This window comes from Myotis daubentonii, chromosome 1, assembly GCF_963259705.1.
Source record: "Myotis daubentonii chromosome 1, mMyoDau2.1, whole genome shotgun sequence".
Lineage (NCBI taxonomy): Eukaryota > Metazoa > Chordata > Mammalia > Chiroptera > Vespertilionidae > Myotis > Myotis daubentonii.
Window position 1 is genome coordinate 221,314,853 of NC_081840.1, and position 21,476 is coordinate 221,336,328.

Consider the following 21,476-nt stretch of genomic DNA (forward strand, 5'->3'; position numbering starts at 1 on the left):
ACAATGTGGTTTCACCTGGATCAATAGTATTTTTTTCTTTTGTAAATGTAAAATATATGTGGCAAAATATTACCATTTATTAAATCTGGATCACAATTATATGGATCCCTTTATTTTTTATGTGTTGCGATAACTTTTCTTAAGTAAAAGAAAAAGGAAGTTAAACTTCATTTCCCCAAAGGAGCCACTATGTTTCTTCCCTTCTGATAATGAGATCCCCATTATCCAGTACCTTTCCGAATCATTTTTGGAGCAACAGAGTTTTCATTTCAAATGAACATTTTTTATAGCTTCCTAATATATACAACCAGTAAACATTGAGGTGCCCTGGAGGCCTGCTTTCTCACCTTCTCTCTATGCAACCTAACAGTGTCCCCAAAGATATCTCCATGGAACCCAAGGCTCCACAGAGCACAATTAGAAAACTACTAATGTAACTAATGGTGTTTCCCTTTTGACCTGGAAGCCAGAAAGCTATGAGCCAGTTTTCAAGGTTTATGCCAACATCTATGGTCAAGTCATTTGCATTCTCCTTTTCCCTCCTGTTTGTGGCTTACTACCTGTTATTTCTTTTTATCAAAGGCATGGATATACTAAAATGGCCCATCTTCAATAATTGGCAAAAATTAATACCTCTCAACAAGTTTAAACTGAAAATTCTTAACTGTCCTCCTTACCATTTTTCTGAATAACAGATTTCACAGTGCTTGTGTTCCCCCAAAAAAGATTTTTAAAACAGAAGTATAAAAGAAAGATATTTTTAAATAAACACATCTTCCTTAAATAAAAGCAAAGAAATAAATGACTTCGAGTGAGTGCAATTACATGTAAAAAGAGAATCCAGCATTAGGAATACCAAAAGTTAAAAAATAACTTCCACTTATTGTGGGGTTCATTTCACAATATGTACAAATATCAAATCATTATGTTGTATACCTAAAACTAATATATGTCAATTAAACCTCAATAAAGACATTTTTAATATATTTTATTGATTTTTCACAGAGAGTAAGGGAGATGGGGAGGGATAGAGAGTTAGAAACATCAATGAGCGAGAAACATCAATCAGCTGCCTCATACACACTCCCTACTGGGGATGTCCCCACAACCAAGGTACATGCCTTTGACCGGAATCGAACCCGGGACCCTTCAGTCTCCAGGTCGATGCTCTATCCACTGAGCAAAACTGGCCAGGGCTGAATAAAAACTTTTTAAAATAAAGTATAAAAGCCCTGGCCGGTTGGTTGGGCATTGTCCCATGCACGGAAATGCTGACTTGATTCCCAGTCAGAAAACATGCCAGGGTTGTGGGCTTGATCCCCAGTAAGGGAGGTGCAGGAGGCAGCTGATTGATGTTTCACTTTCACATCAATGTTACTCTCTCTCCCTTCTTCTGTCTCTAAAAATCAATTAAACATATTAAAAGAAATAAATAAGTAAAATAATAAGAAACATCATATAAAATTCAACTACTGACAAACACAAATATTCAGTATGACATTTCTGTGACTAATAACATATAGGTACAGAAAACCAATGAAGATACTTTAATGTCAATTTTGTAAATGTTCTTAAGTTTTAACATTTTATATTAACATAAATATAGTCATTGTGCCAGGTGATTTGATTCTATATTTATAAAAATGTCATATTTGTATAAAAAGCCTATTAAAGATTGCAACTGGCCACTCTAATCTATGTTTGCAGTAGTCAAATAGGTATATCTCTACATGAGAAAATATATCTCTACATGAGAAAAATCACTTTGAGGCAAAATTACAGACAATAGCAGTAACAGGCAACTTACTTTATTGACTGAAGGATAGCCACCTAGTGAGTGAAGTCTTAGATACATCACTGTGTTAGAGTAAAATGTTAATTGTTTCTTTCTGGCTGTACACCCATGCTCCCTATCCTCACCTAGCACCCCCACCCAAGACATCACCAAGAAAGACCTCTACATTGAACAGAATACCCTAGCCAATCCTGCCTTCATACCAGGGTCAAGTGTTGCCGGGCTTGGAGAGTAAAAGGAACTCTTTACCACCTATTTTCCCCTTGGCCTTGCTCTCCCTTTAAAGGAAACAATCAGCCTCCTTCTACCACCACCATTGCACTCACTCCCCTGGGTATGTCAACTGGCATGTGAAAGACATCATAGAAGAGAAGACTATTGGGTTGGAAGGAAAGGATTTAGGGCAAGGTAGGGATTTAAGGAAAGGCAGAATGAGACCAGACAAAGAAGGACTGATGAATGTTATGTTCTATGGTGATCAATTAAACCGCTGAAGTCAATCTGCTTGCCCGAAAACATACCTACTAACTGAGGTCACAAAGGGACAATAGTGCTGATAAATTTTTGAAGAGACATTATTTTTAACACAGGTCAGTTGTTAAGCCATATCTTAAAGCAGGCTAGGACATTATTGGGGGAGGAAGAGAAGGAGAAAAACTATAGTAAGTGAAAAGAAGAATCACAAAAGTGCTAAATAAAGTATAAAAACTTTCATCAAGAAGGTTACATAGCCTAAAAAGCCCAGTGAAGATAAATTTAAAACAAGACTGGACAAAGGTAAAGATTGATGGAACCTATAGACAGATTGATTATTAATGTCAGTTGAGATGACCATCTCTAGAAATCCATAGGAACAGAATCAACAAGCTTATGAACTAGAAGACGTAGTTACTCATCCAAACAAAATCAGATTGGATGACCAGCATTATGACCATGGGATCAAGAATATGCAAGGAGGATCTTGTGTAAATTCAGACTATTGTCTAAGAATATTTAAATATTAATTCTAGCCTGGCCAGCATGGCTCAATGGTTGAGCATTGACCTATGAACCATGAGGTCACAGTTCAGTTCCTGGCCAGAGCACATGCCTGGGTTGTGGGCTCAATACCTAGTGGGGAGCATGCAGGAGGCAGCTGATCAATGATTCTCTCTCATCATTGATGTTTCTATCTCTCTTTCCCTTTTCCTCTCTGAAACCAGTAAAAAATACATATTATTTAGAAAAGATTAATTCTAGAATTTCCAACAGGCAATAGGTTAACACATCAGCTCTGAGAATGGACATAGTACCAGTGTGAAGTGAACCTATCCAGCGAATGCCCAGGGCAGAATTTGGGGTTCAAAAATATTCAATAAACTCTTTATTAGTCAGATAGTCAGGAAGTGAAGTGCTCCAGCTAATCAAATATTTTTTATTAATTGTTACCACATGCAGAAGGATTACAAATTTTGGAAGAATGAGAATAAATTAAAATACACTTTATACTGAAACTAAACTGATTATAATGTAATCTTCCTCTAATTATTCAGAATGCATTTCAGGGTCATCAAGAGAAGCATAAATTATCAGTGCTTGATGACTGTGCAGGAAGTCACAATTTTTCTAAAATCCTGGTTAATAGATGCCGGGTAACAAAGAATTCACTGCAATACTCATCATTTGGGGGATTTATGTCCTAGGCATTTTGCTAGGATATGAAGTATATCATTAATCCTTACCAAAAAAACAAAATGTTACAGATGGTGAACTGATATTCATAGAGTTAGAATAAGTTGTCTGAGATTACACAACGTGAAAGGGTGTTAGAGCCAGCTTTGGAATGCAGAACTGTCCTAAAAAGAATACTTTCCTTCACTATCTCAAACCAGCAAGTCCTTGTTGTGTAAAAGTATCCATAACATCTGCTGGCTCTCTGAGCAAAACTTATGCCCACTCAATGCGTCACGTTGTTTGCTTTTCCAGGAATGCTGACGGATTTTTCGGAGCCATTCTCAGATTGTACCATATATTCATTAGCAATGTATTCAAAGCAAACTTTGGCCATATACTATTTTTGAATTTTTATTTAAATGAAAGGCTAACAGCTCATTCAAAGGATGAACAACATAGCCTGAACATCTTGGGAAGAAAAAGGTTTTAAGAGATTAAGCCAATAGAGCCTTAGCCACATAACCAAATGATCTACCCAAAAATGTATATACTTAACATACACTCATTTACTCATATTTTATGTGATCAAATTTTTGTGCCTTTCCACTCATTTTAAACTATAAAACATATTTGATTTGACTATTACTTGGAAAAAATCCCTGTTCATTTAAAATTATTAAAGACTTTAGGCTGGTTTTAAATCCATTAAAGAAATGAATTCCACTTAATTCGGAGAGAAAAACGTTATTTCATCAACTGAGGTGAGACATTCCCCCTCCCATCATCTAATTGTTAGTCCGAACTCCTCAATGGGTGTGTGTGTGTGTGTGTGTGTGTGTGTGTGTGTGTGTGTGTGTGTGAATGTATGCATGTTCACAGACACACATACTTGTGTAGATTTTTTCTTTATTGAGAAACTTAAGACTTTGCTACATCAAATAAAACCAATTTCTGAGAAAGAGTGCACATTAAAACCCAAAATAGAAAAAGAAAAGTTAACACTTTCTGGGACACAGCAGAACCAGATAATGTATAAATTTTTAAATTTATCTTTATTGTTTAAAGTGTTCCAGATTTCCTCCTTTTCTCCCATTCAGGCCTTTCTTTTAATTGAAAAACTCTAGGTGCTTCATACACACTCATGATGTCTAGAGAGAAGCTGCCCAGAGGTGGGCACTGTTGCTGCTGTTGCCCCTTAGACAAGGAAAACCCCAACTCCTTAATGTTTCCATCTGAAACATCTATGGCTTGCTGTTCACCTTCACTCACTAGTACTAATTAAAATTCTTCAAGGTTTAAATGCCTTTTCTTCCTCCACCTATAATGGTTTCACTTATCTCTAAAGCAGCCAGTGATTCCTATAATGGGATTTCACAAACACAAGGGGAAAATGGTTGAACTTTAGAATGGCACAAAATAATCTCAGGCCACGATACTGGTTCATTAGCTAATCTCATTCACACACAGGACACTGCTGTTGCTGAGGTGACCCTATTCAAAGAGACAGGTCTCCTTCCCCCTCCTTGGCTTATAGCACTTCCAGATAAGCCTTAAGAATTACTTTCTATTGCAAAATAAACTATTTTCATCTCTAGTACAAGGCTAATATTTTTATTGTATTAAAGAAAATGCTACCTAAACAGTAACTTGGGGTAAAAGGAGTCCTGATTCGAGTAAGCTTGGGGCTCAAAATTTGGAATAGAAAAACAGACTGCCCATGTATGAAGTCTCTACACAGAATTATGGTAAGTAGATAATTATGAAAGTGCTACAACTTGATCCTTCCTTCTAATTCAGGATCTCGCTCAGAGACAAAAGTTTCATGCTCAAGTTAAATTTAAAGAAAGTTAAAATTACCATACTGCCTAACTGAATTAAATTATGCTATTATGGAAAAGCTTGAAAATCATACTTAACTGTCTTAAAACTTGATAGATCGGGTGCTGCTTGCTTTGCTCATGTTCTGAAAGGAGAGTTCACCGCTCAAATGTTTGGGACTGAATTGTCCATTCAATTTCCTCTCTGAGATTTTATGCTCTCTACAGTAACTTTGTTAAACTTGAATGTGAGATGGCCCTTCTGACTCTGAACTCTAAGGAATAACTTTCTTAGGGCACAAAAGTGGACTCATTTACAATATAAGTGAATAGCAGAGGTAAAATCTAGATTGGGAGTCAAAAAAATGTCACCTAGTACCTGAATCAATATCAAGAGAAATAGTTCATTGAAGATCAAGGTTTAATTTTATGTCCAGATACGAAAGCATTCACATTTAAAATGGAGGAGCTAGATGAGAAGAATGAAGAAAGTAAAAATAAGACTGTTAATTATAATCTCATACTTAATTTTGTAGTCTAAGAAATTATGAAGAGTTCTAATAAAATGCGATTTTTTAAAAAATATTTTATTGATTTCAGAGAGGAAGGGAGAAGGAGAGAGAGTGGTAGAAGCATAAGTGATGAGAGAGAATCATTGATTGGTTGCCTCCTGCATGTCCCACACTGGGGGCAGAGCCCACAACCCAGGCATGTACCCTGACTGGGAATGGAACCAGGACCTCCTAGTTCATAAGTTAATGCTCAACCACTGAGCCACACCATCTGGGAAAAAGTATGATTCTTGATATGCCTAGAAAAGATACTTAGAGGACCACATAATTCTTAAACTGGAAAAATGTCTCTAAGATAGCTAGTTCAACCATTTTATTTTTCAAATAAATAAACTGAGGCACAGAGAAGTGAACTGCTTTTATATAAAGTTTAAAAACTTTAGCATATACTTTAACTATTGTCACAACAAACCCAATTTTAACATCAAAAAGCTAGAAGTAGCACCCATGCATAATCTCAATGTGGGGAAATTGTTCTCATAATTGTAAAAGCAATCCCAAACTTCCTGCCTGCCCTGGCCGGCCCTGGGCTATGCTCAAGGCTACAAAGTTTCAATTATAGAAGATAAATAAATCTCAGATACCTGCTTCCAGGCTGCCCTGGCTAAAAAAAAATAAAAAATAACAAAAGGAGAGGCTGGGAGCTTGGGTCGCCGGGGGACGTGGCCAGCCAGAAAACGGCCCTCAGCCCCTCACCCAGGCTGGCCAGGCACCTCAGCAGGAACCCCCACCCTGAAAGGGCTGTGGGCAGCCTGAAAACAGCCCTCAGCACCTCACCCGGGCTGGCCACACTCCTGTGGGGTGAGGGTCCCCGCTGGGGGGCTTGGCCAGCCTGCAAACAGCCATCAGCCCCTCACCCAGGCTGGACAGGCACCCCTGTGGGGACCCCCACCCTGAAGGGGGTGTGGCCAGCCTGTAAACGGCCCTCAGCCCCCCACCCAGGCTGGCCAGGCACCCCAGCGGGACTCCCACCATGACCTGGGACACCCTTCAGGGCAAACCAGCCGGCCCCCACCCGTACACCAGGCCTCTATCCTATATAATGAAAGGGTAATATGCAAATTGACCCTAACAGCAGAATGACTGGGAATGACTGATCACTATGACACACACTGACCAACAGGGGGCAGACTCTCAATGCAGGAGATGCCCCCTGGTGGTCAGTACACTCCCACAGGGGGAGCTCTGCTCAGCCACAAGCCATGCTGACAGCTGCCAGCACAGGGGCGGTGGCGGGAGCCTCTCCCACTCCTCAGCAGCACTAAGGATGTCCGACTACAGCTTAGGTCTGCTCCCCGCTTGCAAGTGGACATCCCCCAAGGGCTCCTGGGCTGCCAGAGGGATGTCTGACTGCCAGATCAGGCCTGATTCCCTGGGGAGCAGGCCTAAGCCAGCAGGTGGACATCCCCCGAAGGGTCCCAGACTGCGAGAGGGCACAGACTGGGCTGAGGGCCCCCCCACCAGGGGTGCATAAAAATTTGTGCACCGGGCCTCTAGTAGTGAATAAAACTTTGATACACATTGTTCCTACCTATGAGTGCCTATACCATTTAATGCTTTCCATTTCCTTCTAGAATGATTTTTCCCTTCCTTTCAAGGATTATAATGGGTATTATCAACAATAATCAAAATACTTCTCAAGTTCTAGATATTCAATTGTCTTATTCAATAAGTACTTAATAGTGACAGGGCTATAGTTGTGCAAGAGGCCCATGAATCAGTTTTGACACCAGTTAATGTTTTTATTCAAAATGTTGCTGATTTTCTTCTACACAATGTCACTATCTTTATTGGAAAAATAATATAGGGCATAATTAACCAGTAATTTACCCAATAATGAGTCTAGAAACACTGACAGAAACAATATTTATGTCTCTATAGAGTGACTGATCAGCATAAATAAAGTTGAAGCAATAAAAAGGTAAGATAAGAAGACCATAGAGAGAAAAGCTATAGAACTGGTGAGATTCACACTGTTTAGGGTTTGATTATCAACACTACAAACCCAGAAACATATTTTAGTGCACCCAAAATTAATCCTCACTGATGAATTTGCAAGATGATGATTTATAAAACATAATGTCAATATAATAATTTACAATAGGGAATATCCATTTCCAAGCTTTGGAAAACTCAAGATAAGTTTCCTGAGTAGAGAGAATAACACCTTCCCATCCATATCTCCCTATTCTTTCTATGATCCCACATCTGTCCAATGAAATCCTTCTTAAAACAGTTATCCAGGAAACCTCCTCTAATCACACTAAGATAAATTCTATTAGTATTGTTCAAAGTAGTGCTTTCTTTTATTCTCAAGATAACTAAGGGGCCAGGTAGTGAGAAAGTTGTTTTGGAAATGAGGAATTAATGCTAATGTAGGCAGATGTTTGAGGACCACTTCACCTAGGTCTTGGGAAAATCTGGTAAGTACACCTTCTCTCAATTCCAACAGCCCCCACATCACCTGAATATTCTAGCTCTCTCCTGGAACAGGTTTAAAAACATCATTATCTATTCAAAGTCCTCTTTTCATTTTCTTTGAATATATACACAGAAGTGGACTTGTTGGATCCATACTAGTCTTATTTTTAATTTTTTTGGAGGAACCTTGATACTTTTTTCCATAGTAGCTGGACCAGTTTACATTCCTACCAACAGTGCACAAAGGTCCCCTTTCTCCAGATCCTTGCCAACACTTATCTTTTGTATTCTTGATGATAACAAAGATATACAAGCACTCCTATGTTTTATGTAGTATCATTCATAATAACCGATATATGGAAACAATCTAAGTGACTATCAACAAGTGAATGAATGAAGAAGTTGTGAGATGTGTGTATATATATACACAGAAACACACACAATGAAATATTATTGTGCTTTGAGAAAAAGAAGTATTGTCATTTGAGACACCATAATGGGCATTTAGGTCATTATGTTAAGAGAAATAAGTCAGAGAACAACAAATACTGTATGATATCACTTATACGTGGAGTCTTAAAAAAAAAAAAGCCAAACTCCTAGAAACAGAGTAGAATGGTGGTAACTAGAGGTAGGGATGGGGTGTAGGGGTGGGGATTAGGGATATGTCATCTAAGCATACAAACCAAGAACTAATAGATCAGCAAGTACTAGAGAACTAATGCACACCATGGTGATTACAGTCAACAATACTGTATTCTAAACCTCAAAGTTGCTAAGAGACTAGATCTTAATTGTTCCCACTACAGACAAGAAATGATAATTATGTAATGTGATAAATATAGGTGTTTGCTAACAGTAGTGTAATAATTATATTGCAATATATAAACATGCACACCTTAAACTTATAAAATGTTACATGTAAATTATATTTAATTTAAAAAATCATTATCAAATTCTTCCTCTTTTTTCCCTTTTCGACAAGATTCCATTGAGTCTACTCTTCATATTGGAAAAGTAGCTTTCCTTCAGATAAACAATACTTCAATTATTTTACAGTCCTCTTTTAAGTTATAAAAACAAAACTGAGGTCTGTTTGCCACTCTATCACACAAACACTCCTGACAGACTGTCATTAAAAATGGAGGGTACATTTTGAATGATCTGAAATTTTTTAAAATGTTTATAGTCATCGTGCAATTTACTGGGCTTGGGGTGATGGGGGACCTTAAATAATGATCCTCTCAGAGAATCCCAAAGGAATGTCCATCTGCAGGGGCACAGCTTATGTATTAGAGAACAATGGAAAGAGAAGCTGAAGAATTGTTTCCAATCAGAAAGCACCAGGCAGATTCTCTGACATGTGCAAGAGCTGCTTCTCACATGGACAACTCCATAAAGCCTGTTCCCAGGAAACCAGGGCACCAGGCTCTAGGTCTCTAAGAGGGTGTGCCTGCTAAATGGTCTGTCCCTGATCATATTAATATGCGTCCCACCTCGATAAGCCTGGTGAAGCAGCTCAACAACAATGTGTGTGTGTGTATGTGTGTGTGTGTGTGTGTGTTTCTGAGCTTATCTAATCTAATTGTGCTGCACCAATCACCTGACTATAGTACACATCCTCTAAGACCCCTAAATTGATCATTCTGTCCTAGCAGTTGAGAAATGTGCAGAAAAAAACACACATAGAATTTGAGAATTGTAGATGTTGAAAGAATAATTTGCAACACTGAGGTCCAGATCATGTATTTTGGGCAGAGAGAAAAAAACTTAAAGGTATTTAGTAAATATGAAAATAACATTTAACATTTGAAGGTGTTCAGAGCATACATATACATAAATTCTCCCATTGTATTTTCACAACTGACTTTGGGTTAGGCAGAATAGCAATTAGCATTAGTCCCATTCAACAGGTGATGAAGTTGACCTTCAGACAGCTGTCATGATAACTTATCCAAAGGCTCACTACTAGAACACGGACACTTAGTCCCTGGCTTCACTCGCCAAGTCCTTCAGTCTTCCTACTCCACCATGCTTCATTTGGGCAATGGAAGGCAAAGGTAAATATGCCACTGAATGGAAGTACAGGAGAAGAAATCAGGAAGGTCATCTGGCATATCTGCTCCAGGTGAGCTCTCTAATCGCTGGCTGTCTGAGTTCCTGAGTGATGTGAGTGTGTAGGTTTGTGAAACACAAATATATTGGAAAGTGTTTTCTTCATGACCTCAAATCCCACAATCTGTAAACTAGCACTCACTAACAATTCCCGTGCACAGCCTTCGAATCTTATTCTTCCTTCTCTGTCCTGACATGGACTCCTCTTTGCTGGAGGCCACCCAGTCCAGCCAGGGGCAACAGTACAAAGTAACTCCAACATCCCCCTCCATGTACCCTAAGCTGCAAGCATCCATGAGCTATGAGATGAACTGCTTCACGGAGGCTAAGCTGACAACGATGTACTTTGAGAAGCAATAAAACAATAAGTATAGAGTGGGCATCAATATTCAGGTACTTGGGTCTCTATTCTGAGCTTGCAATGGATTTTTAATTGGTTAGTTTTTCTAAAAGGTCAATGCATTAACCTTTGAGATCTTCCCTTAATTCTCAGAATTCTTACATGCACATTTAGAAAAACACGGGTGTTTAACACATTTTGTCCAGTTAAGTGGGCCTCTGTGATCTGAAATTGACATAGGCAGGTGGCTGCCAGGTCTGCACTACATTGGGAAATAGATGGATTTCTCCGTTACCCCTCTCCATGGGAAGGAGAAGCGGAAAGGGGAGGAGAACGCTGACAGACAACAGCAGGGTGAGTCTGTGCTCAGCATCTTGTCCTAGTGGTATACCCAAGCTGCAAGATTTATAACCATCTTGTTGCCATGCATCAGCTTCAACACTTCCAGTGAAGTCTTCAATAACTTTGATGACATCTTGCTGAGGGGTTTTGTCATTAAAAGCCGAAAGCTGGTCATTAACAAACCTTCTCTGCAGTCATCTACCGCTGTGCTAAGTCAGGCGCGGATCCGACTGGAAAGTTGGGCTTGCTCACAAACTTTCCAGAAGGCTGCTTTTTTTTTTCCTGTGTGGGCTATATTTCTTTAGGGAAAGAAAATACAGTTCCCAATCATTTAATCATTTATTTCTCATTATCCGTTGACTAACTCTTCTCAGATAGACACAACCAAATTCAACAAGCATGTGGAGAACACCTACCATCTGACAGAAATGATGCTCAGGACTGAACATAGAATTATGAAAAAGACACAGCTCCAACTCCAAGAGGGTTTATAGGGCACCTCCCAAAACACAAACAAAAACAACAACAAAACCTTAATCTTGCCTAATGTGCCAGACTCTGTTTAGGCTTTATAAGCATTATCTTATTCCCTTTTTTTGCCACTCTTTAGAAGGTGGATGGACTTCTTATTCCCATTTTAAAGATTAGATGGCTGAAGTGTTGTCTGGTAAAGAATTTTGCCAAAATTATTGAGCTCATAATAGGCAAAACAGATTCTAAACCCATGTCTTGCCTGACTTGGAGAACCAAGTTCATGTATTCCAAACAGCGGGATTGGGCCAGGCAGAAGGCAGAGACTGTGGCATTCCAAAGTGAGGAAAGATCATGAGCCAAGAGAAAAGCAGTTGGCTGCTAGGGAGGTGTGAGGTAGGCTGAACACAGGCTTGAATCCCCTCGAGGAGAATTTGGTCTTGCCAGTGTATTGCCCATTGGGAATAACCTTCACCCACTTCTTGCCTCCCCATAACACTCAGATTAGTAAGGTACCCATTTTCATGTGTGTACATATGGACTTACATCTGCTGCTTGCTTTAGACCAGCAAGGACTGGTGTATATTAAGGAGAAAATGAAGATTCCTATGATGTGAGAAAACTTAAACTCTCTGAAGATCACTGCTTCCTGAACTTCCACAGAAATTCACGTGGCAGAGCCATCCAGCTACCCAGGTGCCTGACCGTTGTTTCTGCTGTCAACGACGTGATTGTCACCTAACCTGGCAACCTCTCCGATGGAAATAATGAAGGAAGGGAGGTGGTTGCTGCTTCCTCCTCCACAGGACTCAACCATCAATGTTACAACACTTATTCAGAGCTTCCCCAGAAAGAATGACAGAGAAACATGTCGACAGGAGGAATATTCTGCTGTAACTTTTAGAGACTTGGTGGTGGGGTGAGTTAAAAAAATGTCTTAGAATGGCATTTTTAAAATAACGAGGTGATAAATATATTCTTAAGAGTGCACATTTTGTAAAAATAATTATTACCATTGGTAGAGGGCCTACAATGTGTCAGGCAGTTGCTAGGGGGAGGTTCCACAATAGCTCATTAAATGAAGCCTTTACAACTACCACACCAGGGGAAGTGTTATCCCATTTTTATAGATGAACTAAGTAAAAGTTTGGGAGGGTGAACAATTTGCCTAATGCCTCTCATTGAATATTTAGCAGAGCTGGAATGCAAGCCTAGTCGTGTGTTATTTCAAGTTTTTGGTGTCTTCACTGTTTTGCTTTACTCTTATCTATATCTACACTAATTAAAACACAGCCTATTTAAAGGCATTTAAATAATGTAACAATTAAAAAGACATTAGCTGACTTCCTTTCCTCCCCTCTGTGAAATGACATTTTACTCTTTTCTTTTCCCGAAAGGAGACAGAAGCATTTTCTTACTTTTTACTCCCCAATTAACTGCTGGGGATTTTACCTGGAGAGATCAGTAAGACCTCTAAGCGGATGCCATTGATCCAACTATAGTGTCGTTATGTGCCTGTCCATATGTGTGATGTTGAAGAGAAGGATTTGTTCATGGAAATCACAAAGCCATCATCCATCTGACTCCCTGGGTTCTGGTGGGTTCTCACCTGCAGCAATTCCCACGAATGTCTTCGTTGGCCTGTTATTATTTTGAACTGCTGATGGTGTGCTTTTTACTAAGAAAGTACTCAGCAATCAAGATCATCAGTGCTACCTCTGAGGAATCTCTGGAATTCCATTAGTAAGCACAGCTCTACTCCTGTGATAGCAGGCAGGATAGGGGATGTCTGAGCTCTGTCCAAGGTCACAGGACCTAACAGCTCATGTAGAGGCAGCATGAAGACTCTCAAAGACTCCACGTCAGCAAAGAGTGCCAAAGGTGAGCAAAAGGTTCTGTGTGGTGGGACAACAAGCTCTCCGAGTCAGAAAGCAGACCTTATCAAATACCTAAATAGTAGCAGTACTACTAATAATAATGCTCACATCCTACCTTCTTCCAGCAAAAATTACCTAGTAACTTTGTGTACTTGAGCAAATGACTTAGCCTTTTTGAAACTCAGTTTTCTCATCTGTAAAGTAGGAGCAGTGACCTCGCATAACTTTTGAAAAGGAAATGAGATGGAGTCAATTAAGACTCATTTTGTTCCAAGTGATAGAAACCCAATCAGAATCAGGTGAAGCAGAAAGAGCACATAATTAAAAATAAAAGTAATGTAACTCAAGAACGTGTACACAGCTGGGTTGAGGAAACAGTGGAAATAGAGGCCCAAGTGCCATCATGAATTTCTCTTCATTTTCTGTGGCCACTTCCCCTGAAGCATCTGCAGCCCTTCCCATTGCTCATAAACTGAAGAGGCAGGACATGGCCACCAATGGCCTCCCATGTTACATCCCCCACCAACTCAAGCGAAAAAACAAGCAAACTGATTGGTCCGAGGGAAGAAATGGGATTGGCCCAGCTCATGCCATGTGCCTACATCTAGACCAATCAATTATCTGTTGACAAGGAGCAGTATTTTATTCTACTTACATGGCTGTCCCCATGGGTAAGCCTGAGGATGGGGAAGGTGGGTATTTCATAGAAGAAAGAGGATTAGTTACAAGAAAAGAGTTTTGTGACATATGAAATAATTGGTGTCCACTGCAACAATATATGAAAAATAGCTATTACTACACCCAGTCCAGAATATATACACATATGTATGAGTTTACTGTCAATATGTAGAATTATGTACTTTTTGAAAGTGATATTTTTAAAAAGCAAATAAATACAGCATTATGTGTTAATTACAATGAATATAGACCATCTAATGTTGAAAATCAGAGAATATAGATGCTCTGAACTATCAATGTTTTGAGTGCACAGTACTTTGTCCATCAATTTAAACAAAATATAAAATCAACAAGTTGAAAACAGAAGTTTGTTCCCTAACCCTATTCCATTCTCCTGTCCTTCAGAAACCCAACTCACATTTTCCACTCTTGCTTTCAATTTTCAATTATTTTTGGTCTTCATTTGTTTTAATTTTGGGGTTTCACCACTGAGATTTTATCAGATCTCAGGGACTGTGTAAAGTACCCAATACTATTTTAAAGAGCAATTGAAAGACCTTACATGGTTAGCACTACACATCTATGCTGGAGATGAAAACCGCCAATTCCTGTTTTCCCCTCTTTCCCAAAAACACACAGAACAATTTTGGACAAGTCATTTGTGGCCCCTGCATCACCCATAAATCTGCCTGGTAGTAACTGGCCTACTTGTCTCTCAGGATGAAGCTGGTAACATCAATGGATTAAGTATAAATGGGCCCATTAACAGGGGAAAGTAGGAAGAAGAAAAAAATGAGAGATTCCCCTTTCTGATCAGAATGTGAATTTCCACCTAGAGGAAGAATATGTTTTCTGTGTAAGACAAATAGATTAGATTTCTTGGGTTAAATTGTAGGAATCCAATTGCACTCTGCCAATAAAGTCCAGGCCTGAGTGAGGGACCAAGTCAACATATTTTAGGTTTTAGAAAGAAAGCAGTTTGTGTTACTTTCCAAAATTCCTTCTGGCTGCTTCCAGTATATTACTAATTAATTTTTGAAAGAATCATTACAGGACTTTTCAAATAGAATGATGAAAGAGAAGGAATGCCTAACATTCTAAGAGAAAAAAAAGATATTGAAAGTTTCATCTTGCATTGGATTTTGTTGCTACGATACAATTCCTCTATAGGGAAGAGAAATTAAATTTATAAAGCAATAGTGTTCCAAATGGTAGCTAAAAGGGGGTGGGATCACAGTTTTAGAAATGTGTGTTATCAGTTAAAGATTACTACTTCACATTTGTTTTCAAATATGAAAAGAATTCCATGAGGAAAAGAAGTTACCAGAATAATAATATTGTCTAGAAACAAATATCACAAAATTTATAGGACAAAAAAAAGTCCCTAACTGGGCTACTTAGTTACAACTTAAATGAAACATGTTGATTGAAGTCTCATGCCACTTTAAAATGTATTACACAAATGCTTAATCTTTTTTCCTTTAAAAATTCTATCAGTTCATTTATGGGTAGGTAGGATATTAAAATATGCAAATAAGCATGCTCTAGTTGGTCAATGCTAATCTTTTTGTAATAACTAATGTTCTCTCCCAACTGCCACCACTCCTCCTATTCATGTCACCTTCACCCAGGAGTCACAAAATGCTGAAGACAGTCGCTTTTTACTTGATTAAATTTTAGGAGGTTGAAGCTAGGCCAAAATCCTCACCCTACTCTTTCCTAAATACTTTTTCTCCTCTCTCTTAATTACACGGCTTTCCACTGATTTACATGAATTTCAGCTTTCAACATCATTGGTCTTTGCTGAATGCAAATAGGCACATAAGTTTGCACAATTGATCTTTCATCATTTCAAATGGTACCTTTGAACAGTTCTTGAAATGTCTGTCTGAAAAACTCCCAGCGTTGAGTGTCATCAAGAGATGTGGGGTCACCCTGGGGAAACCCATTCTCGGTGATGTAAATTACAGGGTTATTATACGTATCCTGGAACAAGAGAGCAGAAGTTTTATTCCAAACAGATGTAGAAAAAAAATGGCTCATAAAGTCAGGTGCATTATCCTCTATCTTCTCCAAGCTCCAGCCCCAAACTAGTTTTCAGCAAATTGCACTGACCCTATTAACTTAATTTTCCACGCACTGATCTTTTATGACTAACAATGGGAAAGCAAAACTGTGCAAATGTGCATGAAGACAGTGAAATGACTCCTGTTATAATGGGAAGACAGAAATATCTTTCTGCCATCAGCATCTGCTGACTGTCACTGCACCTTAACCCTTTGGTCCCACCAACAGCTACACTCTTTATCCCCCCTACACAGAGAAGGGGCCCAGAAAACTAATAACTTGACATTTTAATTTCAGCTACCTGGATGCCATCCAGCAAAACAGAGATCCAAAAAGGAGCCAGCTATTTCAACCCTCAGAATGCCTTTTAATAATTACAGCCAGGACGCCAGCCTGAAAACATTATCCAAGCTATTCCTATGGCCACAGATGACTTAGCAGTGAGTCCTAACTTTGACTATGGTTTTGAAGCCCTTTATCAGCCAGTTACCCCTCACCAGTTTATTTCCTAATCTCTTTCCAGGCCAACAGTGTATATGCTATTGCCTACAATCATTCTTTTTCAGGTTCGTATACACATATACATAGGCCTGACTTCCCATCTTCACATATTTGGGTGTTCGTGGACACAAACAAATATGAATTTACCTTAATGTATTTCAGTAGTTTTCGTATTCCCCACGGCACCACATAGACCCAATCCACACTTATCCAAGCTGGGTCTGGGAAAATGTCCATCTCCACATCCCGGAGAACACCCTGTTCTCCTTTATCGTTCTCCCGGTACTTGACTAGGCGACTGGAATAATACTGCACGGCAAAAAAATCAGCTGTGCCTTTGATCATCGTCTTCTCTTCTTCTGTAAATTCTGGAAGCCTTGATGATGGATAGCCTTGCTTTTTACTCATGGAGGCGATCTGGGACTTGACAACTTCTGGGTAATCACCATCAATAAAAATGGGTTTCGCAAAGAAATCCAAGTGGAAAGCCAAGGCTCTTTTAGCAGCTTCCTGGTCAGACACTGAGTTGGGATCTGCCGGTTCCACCCAGCCACAGAACAATGCTAGGGACACCAGACCCTTCTGCTCTTTTCGGAATAAGGAATCATAGCTGTGCCAGGCTCTGGCATGGGCCTTAATCAAATTATGAGCTGCCTGATAGCCTCCAGTTCCCAGGTGAGGTACACCAGGAGGAAATGCACCCAAATCATATGCCAGCAGGGCAAACATATTAGGCTCATTTATGGTGATCCACTGCTTGACTCGATCCCCAAACATCTTGAAGCAAAACCGGGCATATTCATCAAAAGATTCAATGATTGTGTCTGACAACCAACCTCCCTGGTCTTCTAATGTCTGCGGCAAATCAAAGTGGTAGAGAGTCACTATGGGTGTAATCCGATTTGCTAACAAATCATCAATCATCTTGTTGTAATAGTCAATTCCTAGGGAAAAAAAGAAGATATATATAAGAAGAAAAGTTATTTTTAGTATGTTGGCAATAACTTTTAAGAGAAAGATGATCAGGAATATTTTCTAAATAATTTTTGTTCAAAATAAGGTTTATTACTTTCTACATATAATCAATTAAAGGCTGAGAGGAACCAGGAAGAATTTCAAGGAAGACTGGCCTGGCCGATCATGGAGTGGGAGAGTGATGGGGTGACATGATTGTGGAAGATGTGTGTTCTGAATGAAATACATTTGGGCAAGTTGCTATCACATAACTTTGTGTTATTGCTACAAACTTAAGATGTTTATTTTTTATATGTAAGATTTGCCTTTTAACTGCACTGGAATACAAACCCCCTGTTAGCAAAAACTTTGTCTATTTTACCTCTGGATTCCCCAAATCCTGGCATATTACTGGAAATTTGGTAGATATATTCAATAAATATTTGAGTGAATGAGTAAATCTCAATAGTAATCAATATAAAGTAAAATAATTTAACCAGGTAACTGCCTTAGTGCTTCTCCAGAACCATTAGTCTCAAAAGTCTAAGAAGAAAAGCGCACTGTGCATGAACAAAGGCTCAGCACCTGTCCCAGAATGTGGGGTACAGGATAGTTAGGACCTTAAGGAATGCTAGGTTGGGTTGTCTGCTCTAAAATTATGTCACAGTCCTTAGGAATACACACCACCCCTGGCTCTGGCTTTCTAGGCAAACTTTTAATGTAACACAATTCTAATATGAATTTATAATTATTGTCCAGGAAACAACCTTTCCAAAGCAAGGATAGCTTATCTCTTCTCAGTGTAGGCTACCTCCTTACTCTTATACTAAAATCACACAAAGTACTATCATCAGCCTCTCCTCATATAGTCTTTTCAAGTTAAGGTAGCCTACACTGAGAAGAGATAAGCTATCCTTGCTTTGGAAAGGTTGTTTCCTGGACAATAATTATAAATTCATATTAGAATTGTGTTACATTAAAAGTTTGCCTAGAAATAGGGTCCCTTTCCCTTTCCTTTAACACAGTATCCTCCAATTTTTAAAAAAAGTAACAAGATAGACATTTGTATGTGTTTCCTTCAGTCAATCATTAATTTATGCATTTCTTAAATGCACATTTATAGAGAAGCTACTATACACCGGACTTAAACATAGATGTAAGATGAAACACTGTCCTTGTCCTCAGGGAGCTTATAATTTAGTAGGGACTCTAGATAAATTCATAAACAATTACAATACAGTCTTACTAGGTAAAGACGAAGTACAGAATGCTATTTAAGCCAGTGATAAAGAATACCCATCGCAAACTGAGAGCATTTGACAATTTGTTCTAAAATCAATGTAGCATGACAGTTTAAAAAGGAAACCATGATGCCAAGCTACCTAAATTCTATGTCAACTCCTGCACTATCTCAGTGACCTTGGCAAGTGACTTCATCTTTCTGAACTATCTTTCCCTTTCTGTAAAATGTGAACAATAATAGAAACCCAGTTCAATAATTGCTATGTGAGTTTAAAGAGTTGAAAATGTGAATATGCTTAGTATTGTTGTTGGCATAAGATAAAGGCTTAGGATAGGTTAGCCAACATTCTAACTATTATTATTATTATTATTGTTATTATTACTAATATTATTATTATTGTCATTAGTGACATCTAAGCTGATACTCAAAGGATAAATGGAAGTTACCCAGAAGGCAAAAAGAAAAGGGTGATCCAAGAAGAGAAAAGGGGAAAGCAAATGTCAAAAGAACAAAGGAGGTATGGAAATAAAACACACACACACACACACACACGAACAACAACAACAAAAAACCCAAATGTGAACAGAGCTTGCTATAGCGAGGGAGTCAGCCATCAGCACTTGCATTTCGCAGAGACTCAAAGGCTGTCAGGAAAGAGGGAAAGTTTTATAGTGATAAAGGGGGGACCTTTGTGTACATGCTGATTAGAGGTTTTTGGCACAGGGCAGACGTGGGCCATCTTAAACACTTGGTTTGGGGAATATATTTGGCTATCTCTGCTTGATTCTGAATTGGAAGCAGAAGTCAGGGGAGCCTACAAACAGAGAAGCTGGCAGTTGTTGACCAAGTTCTGACTTTTCCGGGGTGATTGCTGCAGAGTCTCCAGTTGCCTTCCCGGGCTTCATAGTCGATCTGAATTTCATCCTCAAATATGGCCTGGCCATTGTCGTTTGCATATTTATTCTCTTAGAAGCATATGGATTTTTCTGGAAACTGAAAGTTCAGTATGAGGAGAGCATACAGCTCATCTAAGCAGAAGCCAAATTATGCAAGGTCATGTGCTGTCTGCCTGTTTATGAAAGTCGGTATTTTAAACAATGGCTCATTTATTTTGCAAACTAGAACATAATGTGAATCATGGATAATAACCCCATACTTGGAAGACCCATTGAATGCCATTAATCACTGGGTAGTCAGAATAAGACCCCCACCCTACCCCAAGTTGTCCATGGAACATGTGAATGGGCTACTTTACTAGTACATAGCAAAAGGGACTTGGCAGATGTGATTAAGGTTAAAAATCTTGAGATGGGATGATTTTTCTATTGTTCAGGTAGGCCCAATCTAACCACAGGAGTCCTGAGAAGTAGGAGTGGATGGCAGAAGAGTGGGTCAGAAAGAGGTAACAGAAAACCTGACAACATGAGATGGGCTCCACTCATTATTGCTGACTTTGAAGATGGAAGATGGGAGCCATGAACCAAGAAATGTAGGTGGACCCTGGAAGCTGAAAATGGTGCTCAGCTGACAACCACCAAGGAAATGAAGACTTCAGCCCAACAATCACAAGAAACTGAATTCTCCTGACAACTTGAAAAAGCCAAGAACGGGACTGCATTCTTCAGAAAAACAAAACAAAACAAACAACAACAACAAAAAAAACACAGCCCTGTATGCAGCTTGGTCAGACCTGTCAGAATTTGGATTGACAGAATTCTAAGGTAATACATGTGTGTTGTTGTACGCAGCTAAGTTTGTGGTGGTTTGTTACAGCATCAATAAAAAACTAATACACTCACCAAAATTTATAAAATTTTTCTTTTCTCTCTCAATGAAAGACCATTCCATCATCCTAACTCTTGACCTCTGTAAACCCACACATCATCATTTGTAAAATGGGATATTCAAAGTTGGTATAATGGAATCATCTTGGAATTGGTTGTGTTGTTAAGGTTCACAGAGCCAATTCCTTCCATTGCCTTTGCATATAAAGATATCAATTTTTATTTATTGCTTTCATACTTAAGTCCAAGAGGTGGGCATTTTTATCCTTAATAAACATAAGGGAAAACTGAGATTCTGAGAGAGTGAGAACTGGACTTAAAGTGCCCATGTTGTCATATGGCACAGCCAACATTTAAACCCATTTGTCTCACTGCAAAGACTGACCGTTCCCACAGTGACATTCTCTTTTTCCCATTTACTGATGTTTCAGAACCAGAAATGTAGGGATTCTGTTTTTCTAGCCTTAACAATCACCTACTTTGGTGATCTGGCTCAGATATTGTTTATCTTTTTGGGAGGAATCGATGATTTCTATCCTGTAAGCATTATTAGATATGGCATAGTCATTAATGATAGCAATCAATGTAATTAAAACAACATGGTAATTCTCAGTTATACTGAAGATTAAAAATTTACTTAATTTTTTTCTCACACATCAGCATGGCTGAACAACAAAGGATTTCATAATTAATCCTTAACATCCTAGAATGGAGCATTTTATTTCTGGTCTGTACGTTTTATTTGGTGTTAGACCTTCTGCAAACTTTCCCATTATGCAGTGGAGGGAGGTTTTTAAGATTAGAGCTCTGGAGTCAGACAATTCAGTCAAAGGGTCATGAACAAAG

General features: G+C 38.9%; 1 protein-coding gene across 2 annotated transcripts in view; it reads right to left on the bottom strand.

Annotated features, from left to right (window-relative positions):
* LOC132220790 (cytosolic beta-glucosidase) overlaps positions 1-21,476 on the bottom strand; it is a 140,852-nt gene that overhangs the window by 50,883 nt on the left and 68,493 nt on the right. For both annotated transcript variants that reach the window (XM_059674361.1, XM_059674371.1), the window contains 2 exons: positions 16,797-17,593; positions 15,944-16,067 (listed from right to left, as the gene is read on the bottom strand). In XM_059674361.1, the coding sequence (XP_059530344.1) occupies positions 15,944-16,067; positions 16,797-17,593 (921 nt within the window). The remainder of the gene's footprint in view (positions 1-15,943; positions 16,068-16,796; positions 17,594-21,476) is intronic.